Raw genomic sequence first — 22,847 nt, 5'->3', positions numbered from 1 at the left:
AATCCATTTTCTTTAAAAAAAGAAATGGGATCAAATTTAAGGTAGAACTATGGCTATTGATGTGACCGTATTACCGCCACACCGGCTGTCATAGGTCATGACCTCAGTAAAATTCCACATGACTACTGAGTTAAGGTAATCTCCTTTTATTCACTCTGGACATGCTTTGGTAGTACCCAACTTGCAAACTACCATCAGGTCCTAATGGCTTGGTACTCAGGGCTCTATTGTCCCTGTAACCTCTCTGACGTCAATGCAATTGAAAATCACATCAAACACTTAAACAGTATCGTGGTTTTAAAACTCACCTCACTGTGATGATCAATTTGAAGAAAGACGTTCAATAACAGGTTGAAACTGAGTGGAAAACATGGTAGTTGTGGATGTTGTTTCAGAGTCAAACACAACGAAATGGACAGCCCTTTCTTAGGTGGTGATGAATTCAAAACACCCATGAGCATAAGAGCTTATGTATAGGCCTATATGAGCCCAAGCCCCCCCAAAATAAAACTGAATTAAAATAATGATTGTGCCGCCATATAATACATAGCCTGCACGGCAGAAAAACGTTTTTTAAAAAAATGTCAAGATCTAGATGTCTAGATCCCTTTTCACGCTCGACTCTTGGCGGCAGTAAGAAACCATCTCCATCTGCACCCATTCAGCATAGCCTAGATTTACGTTTTTATTACTTCTAAACAAAATCACTTTTTTGGGGTTCTCATACACTCACGATTATGATTACAAAGACTGCGTCGTCATCATCGTCCCCCTCTCCTTCTCAGTGGCCGACGTAAGTAAGACATTTAAACGTGTTAACCCTCGCAAGGCTGCCGGACCAGATGTCATCCCTAGCCGCGTCCTCAGAGCATGCGCAGACCAGCTGGCTGGTGTGTTTACAGACATATTCAATCGCTCCCTATCCCAGTCTGCTGTCCCCACATGCTTCATTGTTCCTGTACCCAAGAAGGCAAAGATAACTGAACTAAATGACTATAGCCCCGTAGCACTCACTTCTGTCATCATGAAGTGATTTGAGAGGCTAGTCAAGAATCATATCACCGCCACCCTGGACCCACTTCAGTTTGCATACCGCCCACAAATGACGCAATCGCCATCACACTGCACACTGCCCTATCCCATCTGGACAAAAAGAATACCTATGTAAGAATGCTGTTCATTGACTATAGCTCAGTCTTCAACACCATAGTGCCCTTCAAACTCATCATTAAGCTTGAGACCCTGGGTCTCAACCCCGCCCTGTGCAACTGGGTCCTGGACTTCCTGATGGGCCGCCCCCAGGTGGTAAAGGTAGGAAACATCTCCACTTCGCTGACCCTCAACACTGGGACCCCACAAGTGTGCGTGCTCAGCCCTCCTGTACTCCCAGTTCACCCACGACTGCGTGGCCATGCACGCCTCCAACTCAATCATCAAGTTTGCTGACGACACATCAGTAGTGTGCTTGATCACCAACAATGACGAGACAGCCTACAGGGAGGAGGCGAGGGCCCTCAGTGTGGTGTCAGGAAAATAACCTCTCACTCAAGGAAAACAGGAAAACAAAGGAGATCATCTTGGACTTCAAGAAACAACAGAGGGAGCACCCCCCTATCTACATCGTAGGGACAGTAGTGGAGAAGGTGGAAAGTTTTAAGTTCCAGGGCGTACACATCATAGACAAACTAAAATGGTCCACCCACACAGACAGTGTGGTGAAGAAGGCGCAACAGCTGAAATTCTTGAAATTCAGGAGGCTGAAGAATTTCATTCAAAACCCTGACAAACTTTTACAGGTGCACAATTGAGAGCATCCTGTCAGGCTGTATCACAGCCTGGTACAGCAACCGCACCGCCCTCAACCGCAGGGCTCTCTAGAGGGTAGCGAGATTTGCACAACGCATCACTGGGGGCAAACTACCTGCCCTCCATGACACCTACAGCACCCGATGTCACAGGAAGGCCAAAAAGATCATCAAGGACAACAACCACCCGAGCCACTGCCTGTTCACCCCGCTATCATCCAGAAGGCGAGGTCAGTACAGGTGTATCAAAGCTGGGACCGAGAGGTTGAGAATCAGCTTCTATCTCAAGGCCATCAGACTGTTAAATAGTCATCACTAACTCAGAGAGGCTGCTGCCTACATTGAGACCCAATCACTGGACACTTTTATAAATGGATCACGAGTCACTTTAAACAATGCCACTTTAATAATGTTTACATATCTTACATTACTCATATCACATGTAAATACTGTATTTTATACCATCTACTGCACCTTGCATATGCCACTCAGCCATCGCACGTTCATATACTTGTATGTAAATATTCTCATTCATCCCTTTAGATTTGTGTATATTAGGTAGTTGTTGGGACCCTCCAGTCATGAGCTGCCACTCAGTCCGGAGCTGCCTGTTTCCACGCTGCTTGGTCCGAGTTTGGTGGGTGATTCTGTCACGGTTTTCTTCCTGGGATGAAGGAGAGGACCAAAATGCAGAATAACAAATGTGAAAACCGAGACAGCCCTATCTGGTGCAGACAAAACACAGAGACAGGAAACAATCACCCACAAAATCCCAACACAAAACAAGCCTATGATTCTCAATCAGGGACAACGATTGACAGCTGCCTCTGATTGAGAACCATATTAGGCTGGACACAGAAACAGACAAACTAGACACACAACATAGAATTCCCACCCAGCTCACGTCCTGACCAACTCTAAACAAGCCAAACACATAAGAACTCTGGTCACGACGTTACAACATTCAGTCCACCATTCAGCAATGCTGCATTCAACCACACAGATCCTTGCAGTGCAAAAAAAATGAAAAACATGTTTTAAGTATACTATATTTACAACATCCTACAGCTACGTTGTTGTTATTTGGAGTTATTAAATACATTTTGATTCGGGTCGCAGCATTATGCACATCTGCAAGCATAGCAGCAAAGGCTGGACAAATATTATTAATCTCTGTGGTAATATGTTAAAATGCTATATACAGCATCCTATGTACAGAAGTGGACAATATAAAGGGACTGGTATTTTGTCCTAATAAAACAATGGACAGTTTGTGTTTGCATAGGCCTATAACTGCTACCCAAACATAATAGGTTATGTCTGGCCAGCAACTTCGTTGTGCAATATGGCCCGTGCGCTGATTGACTTTGACACCCATGACCTATGTCAACGAGCGTTAGCATTCTAACTAACTGCTGCAGCATACAAAATAGTTGTTTTGGTCACAACCAAAGATAATCTTAGCAGCTGATGAATTGTTAGATTACTAATAATCTAGAAGCACAAGCATTTCGCTACACTCGCATTAACATCTGCTAACCATGTGTATCAATAAAATTTTGCTTGAACAGTCGCTAATCACACTGCATGTATTTATTCCTCTGTTCCCCCTCATGTCTTTGTGTGATATTGTTTGTGTTACGTGTCATTTGTGACTCGCCAGACTCATGTTTGTATTATTCCGTGTTGTTTCACGAGGTATGTTTATTTGTTTGAACATACTTATTGTGACTGTTTGCGCGTTTTGCACTTTTGCCAATTGGCTGGAGGTTTTGACACAGTGGCGTCCGTCTGTTGGTTTCTCCTGCCTCAATAAAGTGTGCGCCTGTTCACAACCCTCTGCTCTCCTGCACCTGACTTCGCTACTAGTACGCACACCCTTGACACTAGGACTTTGGCATGCTTCTGTACACTTTCCCTCCGCTGCACGCTGTAAATGGGACACCCGAATGCAGCACAATTGACGTTGAATTCACAGATGGGAGCACATCAGGCTGTAATTTCATGAAGTAGATGACTCAACTGTTGACTTATTTATTCTCGCTTGTGTGACTTATTGACCTTTAGTCATAGTTTATACCCACGTGTAAATCCTTTGTCTTCTGACAACCAAGATGACATTTTCTGTAGGCTACAGCAATGACCCCTTGGAACCAGTAGCGGTGTGTGGGTAAAATCACTGGGGAAGCCAGATTAAAAAAATAAAAAAAAGAAGAAAAAAAGAAGATAAAATGATTGTAATGGCTTTGTGTTGTGATAATTGCGTTGTTTGCTCTATAACCTGTTAGTTCATATGCCTTGACACCGTGATCTAAAGGCCGAGACAATAAGAAGACACAGTGGCAGAATAAATTCAACCACACCTTTGTTTCATCACAAAACCGGAGAGCAACCTATGTCTGGTGAAGTCCACAAAGCACATTGCATGTATCAAACAGTTACATGACCTACAGCATCAAGCCAGTGATGTTTCCAACATTTTTGGACTACTAAACAACTATTGATTTATACCCACGAGTTATCACAAGTCAAAAATAAAATAGGAGTGGCCTCCAATATTCCAGCACCATTTCAACATCATCTAATGACCTCTGTTTAGTCTAATAGTCACAAAAAAAGGTACCAAAAAACAATTTAGTCCAATCAACATAAGCTGAATATGATGTGGCTGTCCATGGTTCTGATTTCTGTGTGTTTGCGTGCGCGTTCGTGCAAGTAGAAAAACATGTTGACTCACCTTACTTGTAGAGAAACACAAAGGCCATCCTCCTCTCTTTCATGTTGACGAAATGGTCACTCTGTCATACAGGAGAGGATTTATAATCACAACATCATTTTCATTTATATTTATCTTTGGTGTGGCGGCAACAATCTGTCAGCAGGACAGCACCCTTACTAAATGAATATAGCAGAAACCCTTCATTTGTGTTACTTTACAAATCCTACTAAATGAATATAGCAGAAACCCTTCATTTGTGTTACTTTACAAATCCTACTAAATGAATATAGCAGAAACCCTTCATTTGTGTTACTTTACAAATCCTACTAAATGAATATAGCAGACACCCTTCATTTGTGTTACTTTACAAATCCAACTGCTGTTGTGTGACGTCTGTTTTTAGCTTATTTCTTCCCAGATCTAAAGGAATTGCAAGCAGCCTTTTCTACTTTGTCTATTATTCTACTTTTCCTCCTGTAGTATATTTCTGGAGTTAAACTGTAGCCCTGATAATAATGTATTTCCCCTTAGTACTTCCTGTTCCAGACCAGCTGACTGTTGACTCAGTGGACACCACATCAGCTGCTGTTAGCTGGAGCCAGCCACCAGGATTGGACCAAACCCAACATCATTACCAGATCTCTTACCACTGTCCAGGGACAGAACCACACATCACTACCACATCTTCACACAGCATCACTCTCTCTGACCTGCAATGTGGTACTCAGTACTCTGTCACTGTCTGCACTGTGCTGGAAAGTGGAATGCAAAGTCAACTGGTGTCAACAACCCTCACCACAAGTAAGGAATTACCCTACTTAAGTATTATGTTTGGTGTTAACTAGTTAACATTTAATAAACTTTATCAAAATGACTGAAGTAATCATAATGGATGTGTCAGTATGGGATGTAAAGGTACATTATCTTTGACTACTATTCTACTTTTCCTCCTGTTAAAGAGGATAGAAATCCTCATTTCATGATTTAATTATTTCTATATAGTCTAAACTTTCTCACTCTGAACTTCTAACGCCAGTGGGATGGGTGTGACTTCTTGACAATGATCACAATGGATCCAAAGTACAGCGCTCCTGGAGGAATTAGGATGAAGTGCCTTGTTCAAGGGTACAACATATTGTTCACCTTGTCCGCTCCGGTATTCAAACCTGCAACCTTTCGGTTTCTGGCCCAACACTGTAACCTCAAGGCTACCTGCCTCTACCTCACCCCTACCTACAGTACCCTCTGTTAATATTGAGACTACCTGCCTCTACCTACAGTGTCCTCTGTTAATATTGAGGCTACCTGCCTCTACCTTACCTCTACCTACAGTACCCTCTGTTAATATTGAGGCTACCTGCCTCTACCTTACCCCTACCTACAGTGTCCTCTGTTAATATTGAGGCTACCTGCCTCTACCTTACCCCTACCTACAGTGTCCTCTGTTAATATTGAGGCTACCTGCCTCTACCTTACCCCTACCTACAGTGTCCTCTGTTAATATTGAGGCTACCTGCCTCTACCTTACCCCTACCTACAGTGTCCTCTGTTAATATTGAGGCTACCTGCCTCTACCTTACCCCTACCTACAGTGTCCTCTGTTAATATTGAGACTACCTGCCTCTACCTTACCCCTACCTACAGTGTCCTCTGTTAATATTGAGTCTACCTGCCTCTACCTTACCCCTACCTACAGTACCCTCTGTTAATATTGAGACTACCTGCCTCTACCGTACCCCTACCTACAGTACCCTCTGTTAATATTGAGGCTACCTGCCTCTACCTTACCCCTACCTACAGTGTCCTCTGCAAATATTGAGGCTACCTGCCTCTACCTTACCCCTACCTACAGTACCCTCTGTTAATATTGAGACTACCTGCCTCTACCTTACCTACAGTGTCTTCTGTTAATATTGAGGCTACCTGCCTCTACCTTACCCCTACCTACAGTACCCTCTGTTAATATTGAGGCTACCTGCTTCTACCTTACCCCTACCTACAGTACCCTCTGTTAATATTGAGGCTACCTGCCTCTACCTTACCCCTACCTACAGTGTCCTCTGTTAATATTGAGGCTACCTGCCGCTACCTTACCCCTACCTACAGTGTCCTCTGTTAATATTGAGGCTACCTGCCTCTACCTTACCCCTACCTACAGTACCCTCTGTTAATATTGAGGCTACCTGCCTCTACCTTACCCCTACCTACAGTACCCTCTGTTAATATTGAGGCTACCTGCTTCTACCTTACCCCTACATACAGTGCACTCTGTTAATATTGAGGCTACCTGCCTCTACCTTACCCCTACCTACAGTGTCCTCTGTTAATATTGAGGCTACCTGCCGCTACCTTACCCCTACCTACAGTGTCCTCTGTTAATATTGAGGCTACCTGCCTCTACCTTACCCCTACCTACAGTACCCTCTGTTAATATTGAGGCTACCTGCCTCTACCTTACCCCTACCTACAGTACCCTCTGTTAATATTGAGGCTACCTGCCTCTACCTTACCCCTACCTACAGTGTCCTCTGTTAATATTGAGGCTACCTGCCTCTACCTTACCCCTACCTACAGTGTTCTCTGTTAATATTGATGCTACCTGCCTCTACCTTACCCCTACCTACAGTGTTCTCTGTTAATATTGACGCTACATGCCTCTACCTTACCCCTACCTACAGTGTTCTCTGTTAATATTGAGGCTACCTGCCTCTACCTTACCCCTACCTACAGTACCTTCTGTTAATATTGAGGCTACCTGCCTCTACCTTACCCCTACCTACACTACCCTCTGTTAATATTGAGGCTACCTGCCTCTACCTTACCCATACTACCCTCTGTTAATATTGAGGCTACCTGCCTCTACCTTACCCCTACCTACAGTACTCTCTGTTAATATTGAGGCTACCTGCCTCTACCTTACCCCTACCTACAGTACTCTCTGTTAATATTGAGGCTACCTGCCTCTACCTTACCCCTACTACCCTCTGTTAATATTGAGGCTACCTGCCTCTACCTTACCCCTACCTACAGTGTCCTCTGTTAATATTGAGGCTACCTGCCTCTACCTTACCCCTACCTACAGTGTCCTCTGTTAATATTGAGGCTACCTGCCTCTATCTTACCCCTACCTACAGTACTCTCTGTTAATATTGAGGCTACCTGCCTCTACCGTACCCCTACCTACAGTACTCTCTGTTAATATTGAGGCTACCTGCCTCTACCTTACCCCTACCTACAGTGTTCTCTGGTAATATTGAGGCTACCTGCCTCTACCTTACCCCTACCTACAGTACTCTCTGTTAATATTGAGGCTACCTGCCTCTACCTTACCCCTACCTACAGTACTCTCTGTTAATATTGAGGCTACCTGCCTCTACCTTACCCCTACCTACAGTGTTCTCTGTTAATATTGAGGCTACCTGCCTCTACCTTACCCCTACCTACAGTGTCCTCTGTTAATATTGAGGCTACCTGCCTCTACCTTACCCCTACCTACAGTACCCTCTGTTAATATTGAGGCTACCTGCCTCTACCTTACCCCTACTTACAGTGTTCTCTGTTAATATTGAGGCTACCTGCCTCTACCTTACCCCTACCTACAGTGTCCTCTGTTAATATTGAGGCTACCTGCCTCTACCTTACCCCTACCTACAGTACCCTCTGTTAATATTGAGGCTACCTGCCTCTACCTTACCCCTACTACCCTCTGTTAATATTGAGGCTACCTGCCTCTACCTTACCCCTACCTACAGTACGCTCTGTTAATATTGAGGCTACCTGCCTCTACCTTACCCCTACCTACAGTACCCTCTGTTAATAGTGATACTACCTGCCTCTACCTTACCCCTACATACAGTACTCTCTGTTAATATTGAGGCTTCCTGCCTCTACCGTACCCCTACCTACAGTGTCCTCTGTTAATATTGAGGCTACCTGCCTCTACCTTACCCCTACCTACAGTACCCTCTGTTAATATTGAGGCTACCTGCCTCTACCTTACCCCTACTACCCTCTGTTAATATTGAGGCTACCTGCCTCTACCTTACCCCTACCTACAGTACGCTCTGTTAATATTGAGGCTACCTGCCTCTACCTTACCCCTACCTACAGTACCCTCTGTTAATAGTGATACTACCTGCCTCTACCTTACCCCTACATACAGTACTCTCTGTTAATATTGAGGCTTCCTGCCTCTACCGTACCCCTACCTACATTGTCCTCTGTTAATATTGAGACTACCTGCCTCTACCTTACCCCTACCTACAGTACCCTCTGTTAATATTGAGGCTACCTGCCTCTACCTTACCCCTACTACCCTCTGTTAATATTGAGGCTACCTGCCTCTACCTTACCCCTACCTACAGTACCCTCTGTTAATATTGAGGTTACCTGCCTCTACCCCTACCTACAGTACCCTCTGTTAATATTGATACTACCTGCCTCTACCTTACCCCTACCTACAGTACGCTCTGTTAATATTGAGGCTACCTGCCTCTACCTTACCCCTACCTACAGTACCCTCTGTTAATAGTGATACTACCTGCCTCTACCTTACCCCTACATACAGTACTCTCTGTTAATATTGAGGCTTCCTGCCTCTACCGTACCCCTACTACCCTCTGTTAATATTGAGGCTACCTGCCTCTACCTTACCCCTACCTACAGTGTCCTCTGTTAATATTGAGACTACCTGCCTCTACCTTACCCCTACCTACAGTGTCCTCTGTTAATATTGAGGCTACCTGCCTCTACCTTACCCCTACCTACAGTACCCTCTGTTAATATTGAGGCTACCTGCCTCTACCTTACCCCTACCTACAGTGTTCTCTGTTAATATTGAGGCTACCTGCCTCTACCTTACCCCTACCTACAGTGTCCTCTGTTAATATTGAGGCTACCTGCCTCTACCTTACCCCTACCTACAGTACCCTCTGTTAATATTGAGGCTACCTGCCTCTACCTTACCCCTACTACCCTCTGTTAATATTGAGGCTACCTGCCTCTACCTTACCCCTACCTACAGTACCCTCTGTTAATAGTGATACTACCTGCCTCTACCTTACCCCTACATACAGTACTCTCTGTTAATATTGAGGCTTCCTGCCTCTACCGTACCCCTACCTACAGTGTCCTCTGTTAATATTGAGACTACCTGCCTCTACCTTACCCCTACTACCCTCTGTTAATATTGAGGCTACCTGCCTCTACCTTACCCCTACCTACAGTACGCTCTGTTAATATTGAGGCTACCTGCCTCTACCTTACCCCTACCTACAGTACCCTCTGTTAATAGTGATACTACCTGCCTCTACCTTACCCCTACATACAGTACTCTCTGTTAATATTGAGGCTTCCTGCCTCTACCGTACCCCTACCTACAGTGTCCTCTGTTAATATTGAGACTACCTGCCTCTACCTTACCCCTACCTACAGTACCCTCTGTTAATATTGAGGCTACCTGCCTCTACCTTACCCCTACCTACAGTGTCCTCTGTTAATATTGAGGCTACCTGCCTCTACCTTACCCCTACCTACAGTACCCTCTGTTAATATTGAAGAAACTCAAATTAACTTTGAGCGCTTTAATTTGAATTTTTACATTGCAAACAGTAACAATTATTTTTCACGCCAAGAAAGGTAGCAGATCCAGACAAATAGGTTCTGAAATCCATCAGTCCAAAACTGAGAGGTGCTGTTCCTGTTCCCGCAGGATCAGGATCAAATTAAACACTGATGATACAGTAAAACACATTACCACACTACCAAAGATCTGACTTTAATAACTTGTGATTCAGTACATTTTCAGTGGTGGGAGAGACCCTCCAGAGTTGCTGCAGTGTTTGTTCTACTGGCTGTCATCATAGGCCTGTTGAATTCCTGTAAGTGAAAAAATAAATTAAAATAATTGTAGTCAATGTTTTGACTGTTACACATTTTGATTGACTTTTCCCTCTTACAGTTGCAGAGAGAGACCAGCTACAGAATAGTCTAAATAACAGGACCACTGAGAGAGACCAGTTGCAGAATATTCTAAATACCAGGACCACTGAGAGAGACCAGCTACAGAATAGTCTAAATAACAGGACCACTGAGAGAGACCAGTTGCAGAATATTCTAAATACCAGGACCACTGAGAGAGACCAGCTACAGAATATTCTAAATACCAGGACCAATGAGAGAGACCAGTTACAGACCAGGCTTAGGTTCTATGGTGAGTGCAGTCTTCAATTTTCTTAATTTAGAAGTATCATGTTATTTCATACTTAGAAGAGATGTGATATATTTGTAGTATTTTAAATGCCTGCTGTTCTGTTGTATTTTTCTCAGAGAAACCCTGTCTGGATGGATGGTGGAAGTTTGGCACCAGCTGTTACTATGTCTCCTCCACGATGGACACAGGCGGGGGCGGTCAGAAGGAGTGCAGAACAATGGGTGGAGATTATGTTATTATAAACAGCAGAGAAGAACAGGTAATAGATAATACATTAGTAATACTATAATACTACTGTTTCATTATTATTATTATCTACTTCTCTGACTAGTATTCAACACGTGTAACCAATTGTATCACCAATGTTCATGTCACTGTCAATTTATAAAATATAAAATATACTTCCTGTCAGAAAAGCAGGTGTGCTTGAGATGATATCTCTAATTATACTACAGTATAGTAGCTGAGGCTGCAACTTATCTAATAGTTTCACTTCGAAATTCAACCTAATCTGGATGAAAGTCTAGTTTTGACGCATTCATTCTGTGTATTTACAAGGTTAATTCTATGTGGCTACAGGGTTAATTCTGTTACTCGAAATGACACAACGACAAGGTTCCAGTTTAACAAAGTTTACTATACCGTATGAACACACTACAAGGTAGCCATTACACTCAAGGCTAGGTTCATCAACCACAAGACTCCCTGCGCAGGCACACTCTTGACTGAGTGATAGCCCCTTAATAACAGAAATATAGGGATACTTAAAAACATGAATTTAACATTCTTAGTGGTTACAGGGTTGAAACAGATACAACTCAAATGGTTATGTTAAGGTTAGGGCTATGGGCTCTCCCTGCTTGCTAGAGCACTGTGAACTGCTGTGGTCTCAGCACGCTTCTCCTCGAGCATCATGAATTTGCACCAGCGCTCGGCAACATTGTTTAAATAAATTGTGACCACCGAGGAAGGAATGTATGGAAGTAGTCAGGACCTTTTTCAAACATTCTAAATCCCCTTGTATTTCTAGTGACCAGGCTGAGTACATTATACTACTACTACTACTATTACAATTAGACTACTACTACTATTATTTATAACATGTACAAGTGTTTCTCTGCTGTGGACATTAAATTATGGCCATTGTTTTTCTTCTAAAATTATATTATAGATATTTATCCATGGATTTAAGAAGAATGTCTGGATTGGTAAATATAAAGAGGATGGAATCTGGGACTGGGTTGGCAAAACACCATTTAAACCTACGTGAGTGAAGTGGTTCTGGAGGACTTTTACACTTTTCTGTTGTAATAAATTACCTTTTACAGTCTGATAATCTCGTCCTCAGCCAGCTCTCTCTCTCCCTCTCTGTAGAATGGTAGCAACTGACCCTGGGGACTAGGTTAACTGTCTGATTCTCTATGTAGAATGGTAACAACTGAGCCTGGGGACTAGGTTAACTGTCTGATTCTCTATGTAGAATGGTAACAACTGAGCCTGGGGACTAGGTTAACTGTCTGATTCTCTATGTAGAATGGTAACAACTGAGCCTGGGGACTAGGTTAACTGTCTGATTCTCTATGTAGAATGGTAACAACTGAGCCTGGGGACTAGGTTAACTGTCTGATTCTCTATGTAGAATGATAACAACTGAGCCTGGGGACTAGGTTAACTGTCTGATTCTCTATGTAGAATGGTAACAACTGACCCTGGGGACTAGGTTAACTGTCTGATTCTCTATGTAGAATGGTAACAACTGACCCTGGGGACTAGGTTAACTGTCTGATTCTCTATGTAGAATGGTAACAACTGAGCCTGGGGACTAGGTTAACTGTCTGATTCTCTATGTAGAATGGTAACAACTGAGCCTGGGGACTAGGTTAACTGTCTGATTCTCTATGTAGAATGGTAACAACTGAGCCTGGGGACTAGGTTAACTGTCTGATTCTCTATGTAGAATGGTAACAACTGAGCCTGGGGACTAGGTTAACTGTCTGATTCTCTATGTAGAATGGTAACAACTGACCCTGGGGACTAGGTTAACTGTCTGATTCTCTATGTTGTATTGGATGATTTTTAACTCTGATTCTCTGTGTTGTTTATAGCTATTGGATGGAAGGGGAACCTAATAACTTGAATGACAAGATGAATTGTGTTGAGATCTCACAGACGGCATCAGACCCATTGAAGAGTTGGAAGGTTGCACCATGTCCTACTCCAAAACACTGGGTGTGTGAAAAACCTTTCACACTGTAGTTTAATTATAATAGCTAATGTAATCCCCTATCTTATGGAGTTGAACTGGTTTTCACTGTGTTAGGTTTAACCTGTTTCTGTTTCTATGTGTAACTACATTGAAGGAGCGCACAACAGAACATGGTTTCTCATGAGTTTCTCATGGTTTTTCAAGGTTTCTCATGTCTTATTCAGTTTCTGGTTTTTCTTTGTTCCTTTTGTAAATGAGCAACGAGGTGTCACCATTAGATTATTTTTCTAGTCATGTTTTTTTAACTCGTTTTTTTTTTTTTATGAAGTATTTTTAATTAAATCGATTTTATTCAAAACTAAAGTTTTTTGTTGCTAAGGATTCCACGACACGGTTAGCCTTTATGGCTGGGACTGCAAGTTTGTGTTCCATTTTTTTGCGTGGATTCCGCGAGTGCTAGCTGGCTGTACTACAGACACCTGTCGTCGTCGTGGGAAAGACTCGTTGTTATCTTTTCGTAAAACAACTGGTTGCAGTATAGCAGTATACTATGCTTTATCTTGGCCAGGTCGCAGTTGCAAATGAGAACTTGTTACCTGCCTACCTGGTTAAATAAAGGTGAAATAAATAGAGCCAATCTGGATACCAAGCAGATCCTGAGGGAAATCTACAAGTACCAACAGCGTTACGCTATGGAGGAACAACATACTCCTTCGTGGAAAGATCCGACCAACTCACAAAATAACTTTAACCCGACAAGAAAAAGAAAAACAGATTCATCTACTGACACGGACGATTTACTTACCATTGAGGTAGAGGCTAGTGCTCTGGCTGGAATCCATGCAACAATGGAAAAGTTGTGTGAGGAGGCAGCAGGGCTGAGGGGGAGTTTGGAGTTCAGCCAGAGTGAAATTCCCAAGCTTCAAATAGAAAACAAGACACTCACAGCCAAGGTAAAAATACATGATTCCAACATGGATTGTCTACTCAGGGAAAACAGGGTGGTGAAGGAGTCGCTACCAAACACAAAGTCATAGTATGTGTGAAAATATTTATTTTTCTGGGATTCCTGAGGACGCATCCAATAATTCAGAGAATTCATGCAATCCGCCTTGAAACTTCCTATAGAGACTGTAAACAAGGTGTCTTTCCACCGAGTACACAGACTTGGAGCTGATCAACACTACCAACAAAAGGAGCTGATCAAAAGCAGAGGAAGGGAGCTTAAAGGGACCAAATTCGGTCTCAATGACCAATTTGCAAAGCAGATAAAGGAACGTAGTAAGAGACTGTATCCGGTACAAAGACAACAAAGGAAGGATGGTAGGCGTGCCTTTGTCAATGTGGACAAACTCTTTATAGATGGACAGCTATTCCGAGACAGCTCCATGGCAGTACTAAATTCTACAGGGACTTCAGGTAACATAAAAGAAGGTATGGGAACTGTTTAAAATATCTTAACATTATGAAGTGGATATGAACACACACGTACTCAACTACATGCTTGCTTACACGTACGGACTTATACACACACACACACACGTGATTTCGCTCTCTTCTCTCACTCTCTCTTTCTTTTCTCCCTTTCTCTCTATTGTCAAACTTTTTTAGAATTGAATGTGTTTATTGTTTGTCTATTTGTCTACAAGTTTATATATGTTTACACCAAGCAAGGGGAAGATATCAGAATAGTGGCATTGGGGAATAATAACATATTGTACGGAATACATTTGTACTGTAGTGAAGCCGTCTCTAGAGTAATGCAAGATCTCTTTCATAATCATGTGAAATGTCAATTGCTTTGGAAATGCTGGGATGTGTTTTTCAATGATATTAAAGGTAATTATGATGCAACTATGATGGTGATACGATATGGATTACAATTATGAATATTAAGGCTATACGCACTATATGTTACACACATAGACACTCAAACATGCAAATTGGCAGAGGTATTATTTATTTGGACATCACACATTATAGTCTTACTCTTATACAGACATCATACACACTCTCATTAAATCACATCCAACATCATAAACATCAACCTACTCAGATTTGTTACACACATTATTTGTCTCAATTTTCTAACATATGTGGCATTGGCTCACAGGAAACAGGCAAGGGAATAAAACAAATATTGCTAGAACCTATTTCTTGAATTCTAAATATCAGACATTTGAAAGCTCTAGTTTTGAACTTCATAATACCTCTGATGGCAGTAACTTTACAAGCACTAATTATGGTAAATTTAGACTGAGAATAGTATCTAGTTAATCGGCCATTCCGATTAGTCGGTCGACCTCTACTCTAAAATGTGCAGTTTTGGCACACAACACAATGCCATAGATGTCTCAAGTTGAGGGAGTGCGCAATTGGCATGCTGACTGGAGGAATGTTCGCCAGAGCTGTTGCCAGAGAATTTAAATGTAATTTCTCTACCATAAGCCGCTTCCAACGTCATTTTAGAGAATTTGGCAGTACGTCAAACTGGCCTCACAACCACAGATCACGTGTAACCATGCCAGCACATGGCACATCAACACTTGAGACATGTGGAAATTCTGCTGTCCCTTTGTTTATTCTAAAAGCCAAAGTCAATAAAAGTTCCATGGTGCCAAATCGAAATATAGTTGCATTACACCTCTAACATGACAAAATACAGTATGCTTAAAAACTCCTACATTTACAATGGTAAACCATGGGTGATAATGAATGGCAGGGGAAAATGTCATGCAGTAGGTATCATGTAAGACACGGAAGGACTAGGGGGCAAGGACAGGGCAGCCACATGAGAACAATAGCTGTGCAAATAATCCTAATACCTTTTCATGGACTACATTCACATTTTAGAAAGAAGTAGAATGTGGTCAATCAACGTGAGTAGTTGGTGTGTAGCCATCATTAGACAGTAAAGGGCACAACGCTCGCTCACTATTAAAAATGTGTGGTTTTATTAGACAAGTTTAATAAAAGATTGACGTTTCGACCTTCAATGGCCTACATTCAAACCTTGTCTTCTTGAACTGGTATGGGCAGATTTAATTAAAGCACAGTTTGAATCTTGTTGACAATCATCCAAGGACTCCTTGACTTACATCACACACCCTCACTGCAGAAAGATTTCTAATGAAATCATGTGACTTACAGTTAGAGAAAAGGATTCCTGTAAACATGTCCTGCTACAAGCAGTAAACAAGTTATGGCCAAACCAGAAATCTGATTTCTGTTTGATAGCAACTCTAGATGATGAATGTGTGAACTATCTTGTCATCTTTTTGGCTAACCACATTGGAACCTTCTAATATTTAAGGACATGAACTGGCAGAACAGGTTTAAGCAAAGTATAGTCCCATTGTTTTCAGGAAGGTGTATCCATGGTGATAGGAGGGACAGGAGGCAGACTAAGGGTAAGGGCATGGCCGCCACCTGAGGACAATAAGGCTTTGGTCAAAAGAAGTGCACTACATAGGTAATATGGTGCCATTTGGGACGCAATCCATGTCTCTTCCACCGCAGAGAGTTCAAGGGTAGGTAGCAAAATTTTAATAAAGCAAGGCAGGCTAGCTAGCTAATGTTAACCTATAAGTCAGATTTGCAAAGTTAGTTCGTAGCTCATACAAGTATTTTCTGTATTGTCAAAACTAAATAATGGATACAGCTATGGTGGTAGCTAACTCATGTTTGAGTTTGACTAACACAGTGAACCATTGAGAATCAAACCGTAATGGTGTCAACGGCCTGGATCTAATCCAATCTGAAGCTACAGTCAGTCTACATCAGTATAAAGCATAGCATTAAGGTTTCCACTAGTTACCACAGCCACAAAGTCAAAATGGGCTACATCGTAAAAAATTACTGGGGGAAAAAATGTGTTATGTGAGAAGTTGTGTTAAAAAAATACCCGGTTTGATAAACTACTAGGTAAATTACCAAGCTAAGCAGATACAAATAGTAGAGCTAATTTTGGTTGTGAAGTGAATCCACGGTTAATTACCCAACCATGCAGACATTGCTCGTCCATATATTTATATATTCTTAATTCCATTTGTTTACTTAGATTTGTGTGTATTTGGTATGTTGTGAAATTGTTAGATATTACTTGTTAGATATTACAGCACTGTCGGAGCTAGAAACACAAGCATTTCGCTACACCAGCAATAACATCTTCTAAACACGTATATATGACCAACAAAATGTGATTTGATTTGACAAGTAGTAGAGTCACTTTGGTTGTGAAGTGAATCCACGCCAGCCTACTTTTCCTTTGTCGTCTACTTCCCACAGCCGACTGGCCTGTACTTTGCAGGTCTCCCTCCCCGAAGGGGTCTCCCCCTTCCCTGGGGAATGGAGTTCGTAGAATGCTCCTGGATGACTTGATCGATGTTACTGTACTCGATCCTACCAAGCAGCCATGGAGATGGCACTCGCCGTGGAAGTCGAAAACAGCTACCTCTGGCAACAGGGGCCTCCTTGGCGAAGGTAAGCTCTGACCGGACACAGACTAGAAACAGCTTTGCCACCTCTGGTCCAGAAATTTCCGGCGCCTTCTTTCCCTGGGATCCTTAATAAATACAAATTGTCAAAAAGCTTTGTCCTTTTTTTATACCAAAATGCAATTGACCACTTGGCTATCTATTGTATCACCCTGTCACAGGCCGTCCCAGTCAACACCACATCATAAGATGAGGAGGTACATTGTTTATGAATATTACCTGCTGCAGTTGTCCGAGAGATGTCCAATTTGCAGCCGAACATGCAACATCGAGAAGACCAGCAAGGGGACACACAGCCATGCCCTCGCTGTGAGCATTCCTATCAATCGAACAGCGAGGACATTTATATCAGGTCAAAGGTCAAAACAAATAACCTTCATATCCTAGCCTAGTGGAACCAACCTGATCGCTGAGTTTACCATTTTATTTCACATAACATTACATTGAAAGGTGAATGTGGCCTTTAGGTTGATTCTGCAATGCTAATCATAACCACCATTGATAATGTAATCTGTGCTCTGTGTGTGTTTTTGTGTGACTGACCAGTGTCTTTGATGAGCCGCCAGGAGCTGATCTACGCTGCCATGCCCATCGATGGGACGCTGGTAAAGAACTCACCTCCAGCCTGCTCACCAACAGTCGTCAATGGGGAGACCAGAATTAGGTAGGCTTAGTCTGACCTGTTCAAACTTCAACATAGCATATGTTTGTGTGTCAGATATCACCTATCCCAACTGCCATTGGTAATAGAACAGTGACTGTGTATGTGTTTTCCCAGATGCATCTATGGACCCAGCACTTGCCAGAGGATGTGATGGAGTCCTGACCGACAGACAGTCTTGATACTGACATCTCTGAATGGAGAGAGACCTGACATTCAACACATCTACAATGTGGGACTGAAGGTTATTACTGATAATACAGTACAGCAGAAATGTCCAGTACACCCTTTTCATTCCATGTGTCACTGATGAACTCTGCCTCAACTCCAGTGGTGTAAAGTACTTAAGTAACAGTACTTTAAAGTACTACTTAAGTAGTTTTTTTGGGGTATCTGTACTTTACTTTACTATTTATATTTTTGATAACTTTTACTTCACTACATTCCTAAAGAAAATAATTTACTTTTTACTCCATACATTTTCGTTACATTTAGAATGCTTAGCGTACAGGAAAATTGTCCAATACGCGCACGTATCAAGAGAACACGTGGTCATCCCTACTGCCTCTGATCTGGCCGACACACTAAACACAAATGCATAATTTGTAAGTGATGTCTGGGTGTTGGAGTGTGCCCCTGGCTATCCGTAAAATTAAAAAACAAGTGTATTTTTATTCATTTTTTTTTATATGTGGCCAGTGAAAATTGTTGCACTGATGTATCAAATAGTTGCACAGGACAGACCAGTGATGAGCACAGTGAAAAAGAAGCTCAAAAATAACAATCCTTAGAAAAATGGAAATCACTTACAAACTACTTGAGCAACGAGGCAGGCCACATGATGTAAAGATGCGCAGGCCAAATGGCGTTTGTTGTTGAATTTCTACATTTAATTTAAATACGAGTTGCTGTATTATATTTTTCATTCGGCTACATGTAGCCTACATTTAAGTATTGTTTACAGTTGTCACTATGACAACGAATATACCCTATAGCACTGAACCGTCTGTCTTACCACTTCGTTAATAGGTCTACAGCGGTGCAATAGGATGCGTTGATCAGTTGATTGACAGGTGTAGGCTACTGTAGAACAATAAACGTTCCTCTAGTGTGGATGCTCGCCAACGTTTTATAGTTATGTAAAATGCATCATTATAGTTGTCGTCCTTGGTGTGGACAGCCCTTAACGTTTAAATTAGTATATGCTCCCCTCTAGTGGTCAAAATGGTTAGGTATGAATACAGCAGTGGTTCTAAACCACGGGTTAATTTGACAAAAATCACGACTTTAACACTGATAGCCAACTAAGAAGAATGGATTTAATATTCCCTGCTATTTTGTTTTAATTATCATTTTGGAGGGGGAGTGTTTTTTTTTTAAACGCTCGGGGAGGGCCAGTTAAAAATATATTTTCCTCCGGGGGAGGGATATCCATTTTCATTTCAGAGGTTCAAATTTATTTTACCTAACTAGGCAAGTCAGTTAAGAACATATTCTTATTTTCAATGACATTCTAGGAACAGTGGGTTAACTGCCTGTTCAGGGGCAGAATGACAGATTTGTACCTTGTCAGCTCTGGGATTTGAACGTCCAAGACTCTAACCACTAGGCTACCCTGCTGCCCCAAATACATCCATGTATCCCTCAATATAAATAATGTTCGCTCCCTTAGAGCATCCTCAACACCACTAAGACCTTTAGCTGCATAAGTGTCATAACAGTGTCAGAAAAGCAACAACTCTGTCATAATAATGTCCACCACCTTCATAACATTGTCATGGTGATGACACGAGATATTATTAAGAGCAAATACGACCATGCACAGGCTCTCCAGGACCACTACCAGAACTGGGTTGAAATAGTATTCGTTTTCATTGATATGTGTGCTTGATTTAGCCCTTCATAATAGAACCAATGGAATAGTCCTAAGAGCACACAAAGGTCACAGTTCTACTGGTAGTTACCTGGAATCATTTCAGACCTCTCTTCTGGTTTGCCTCAAATAAGTTGAGCTGCATTTGAGTTGCACATTGTTGTTTTAGCCCAGGAAACACATCTGATATAAAGATTCACTTCATCTAACCATCAAGCTCTGGAATTTGAATGTAATAGAACATTATAGAGTAGAATTGGACAGAACTGAATAGAATATCTTAATTGTCCTTTTAAAATATTTAATAAAATAATATCCGCATTCAGCTACAGTCATCAGGGTGACTTCTCTCATGACCCTCCGTTCTCTCATGGCCCTCCCTTCAATCGTGACCCTCCCTTCTCTCGTGACCCTCCCTTCTCTCGTGACCCTCCCTTCAATCGTGACCCTCCCTTCTCTCGTGACCCTCCCTTCTCTCGTGACCCTCCCTTCTCTCGTGACCCTCCCTTCTCTCGTGACCCTCCCTTCAATCGTGACCCTCCCTTCTCTCGTGACCCTCCCTTCAATCGTGACCCTCCCTTCTCTCGTGACCCTCCCTTCTCTCGTGACCCTCCCTTCTCTCGTGATCCTCCCTTCTCTCGTGACCCTCCCTTCTCTCATGACCCTCCCTTCTCTCATGGCCCTCCCTTCTCTCGTGATCCTTCCTTCTCTCGTGACCCTCCCTACACTCGTGACCCTCCCTTCTCTCGTGACCCTCCCTTCACTCGTGACCCTCCCTTCTCTCGTGACCCTCCCTTCTCTCGTGACCCTCCCTTCTCTCGTGACCCTCCCTACACTCGTGACCCTCCCTACACTCGTGACCCTCCCTTCTCTCGTGACCCGCCCTACACTCGTGACCCTCCCTTCTCTCGTGACCCTCCCTTCAATCGTGACCCTCCCTTCTCTCGTGATCCTCCCTTCACTCGTGACCCTCTCTACACTCGTGACCCTCCCTTCTCTCGTGACCCTCCCTTCAATCGTGATCCTCCCTTCTCTCGTGATCCTCCCTTCTCTCGTGAACCTCCCTTCTCTCGTGATCCTCCCTTCTCTCGTGATCCTCCCTTCTCTCGTGACCCTCCCTACACTCGTGACCCTCCCTTCTCTCGTGACCCTCCCTTCACTCGTGACCCTCCCTTCTCTCGTGACCCTCCCTTCTCTCGTGACCCTCCCTTCTCTCGTGACCCTCCCTACACTCGTGACCCTCCCTTCTCTCGTGACCCGCCCTACACTCGTGACCCTCCCTTCTCTCGTGACCCTCCCTTCAATCGTGACCCTCCCTTCTCTCGTGATCCTCCCTTCACTCGTGACCCTCTCTACACTCGTGACCCTCCCTTCTCTCGTGACCCTCCCTTCAATCGTGACCCTCCCTTCTCTCGTGATCCTCCCTTCTCTCGTGACCCTCCCTTCACTCGTGACCCTCCCTACACTCGTGATCCAATTACATTGACTTTTGATACTTAAGTATATTTAAAACCAAATGATCAGACCTCAGGAGAAGACCCAGATGCAGACAGTTCGAAGTAACAAAAGTTTATTACAAAAACAGGGGGCAGGCAAACGACAGGTCAGTAATCCAGGGCAGTGTCACAAGGTACAGAGTGTCACAAGGTACAGAGTGTCACAAGGTACAGAGTGTCACAAGGTACAGAGTGTCACAAGGTACAGAGTGTCACAAGGTACAGAGTGTCACAAGGTACAGAGTGTCACAAGGTACAGAGTGTCACAAGGTACAGAGTGTCACAAGGTACAGAGTGTCACAAGGTACAGAATGGCAGGCAGGCAGGCTCAGGGTCAGGGCAGGCAGAATGGTCAAAACCAGGAAAACTAGAAAACAGAGACTAGAGAGAAAGCAGGAGTATGGGAAAACCACTGGTAGGCTTGACGTGACAAGATGAACTGGCAACAGACAAACAGAGAACACAGGTATAAATACACAGGGGATAATGGGGCAGATGGGCAACACCTGGAGGGGTGTGGAGACAAGCACACAAACAGGTGAAACAGATCAGGGTGTGACACAAATACTTTTGGACTTTTACTCAAGTAGTATTTTACTGGGTAACTTTCACTTTTCCTTGAGTCATTTTCTATGAAGGTATCTTTACTTTTACTCAAGTATGACAGTTGGGTACTTTTTCCACCAATGACTATTGCACTCGCCATTATTTGCCTTTTTGTGACCCGCCTTTTAGCTTGAATGATTCTTGCCTTTCGACCTCTCATCAATGAGCTCTTTTTGCCCAAAGTACTGCCGCTGACCGGATGTTTTTTGTTAGTCGCACCATTCTCTGTAAACCCGAGACACTGTCGTGTGTGAAAAGCCCAGGAGGCCGTCCGTTTCTGAGATACTGGAACAGGCCCGCCTGGCACCGGCGATCATACCGCACTCGCTTAGGTCACTCGTTTTGCCCATTCTAACATTCAATCGAACAGTAAATAAATGCCTCTTTGCTTTATATAGCAAGTCACGGCCATGTGACTGTCTGTAGGAGCAAACCATCATCGTGAACAGGGTGGTGTAACTAATAAACTGACCACTGAGTGTATAGCCATGAACTGTTCTTTTAGAAAAGCACATCCACTGGACTTTTTCCATTCACCCTCTACTATCTTTACATTTCAGTCATTTAGCAGACACCTCTTAACCAGAGTGACTTACAGGAACAATCAGTGTTAATAAGAGCCTTGCTCAAGGGCACATGGACAGATTGTTCACCTGGTCAGCTCATGGATTTGAACCAGCAACCATTCGGTTATTAGCCCAACACTCTTAACCACTAGGCTACCTAGCTCTTTCCAATTGTCCTCTGCTATCTATCATATTGTTCATCCACTCA

The 22,847-nt window shown here is 43.0% G+C and overlaps 1 protein-coding gene across 1 annotated transcript in view; it reads left to right on the top strand.

The window, feature by feature from the left end:
- Nucleotides 1-15,195, top strand: part of LOC129856141 (fibronectin-like) — a 42,828-nt gene extending 27,633 nt beyond the window's left edge. Inside the window, exons 5-9 of the mRNA XM_055924245.1 lie at nucleotides 5,056-5,325; nucleotides 10,484-10,735; nucleotides 10,852-10,994; nucleotides 11,907-12,001; nucleotides 12,841-15,195. Coding sequence (XP_055780220.1) covers nucleotides 5,056-5,325; nucleotides 10,484-10,735; nucleotides 10,852-10,994; nucleotides 11,907-12,001; nucleotides 12,841-12,991 — 911 coding nt within the window. The 3' untranslated portion in view covers nucleotides 12,992-15,195. The remainder of the gene's footprint in view (nucleotides 1-5,055; nucleotides 5,326-10,483; nucleotides 10,736-10,851; nucleotides 10,995-11,906; nucleotides 12,002-12,840) is intronic.
- The last annotated feature ends 7,652 nt before the right edge of the window (nucleotides 15,196-22,847 follow it).

This window comes from Salvelinus fontinalis, chromosome 5, assembly GCF_029448725.1.
Source record: "Salvelinus fontinalis isolate EN_2023a chromosome 5, ASM2944872v1, whole genome shotgun sequence".
NCBI lineage: Eukaryota > Metazoa > Chordata > Actinopteri > Salmoniformes > Salmonidae > Salvelinus > Salvelinus fontinalis.
Note: the sequence above shows the minus strand (reverse complement) of the source record. Positions and strands in the feature narration are given on the sequence as shown.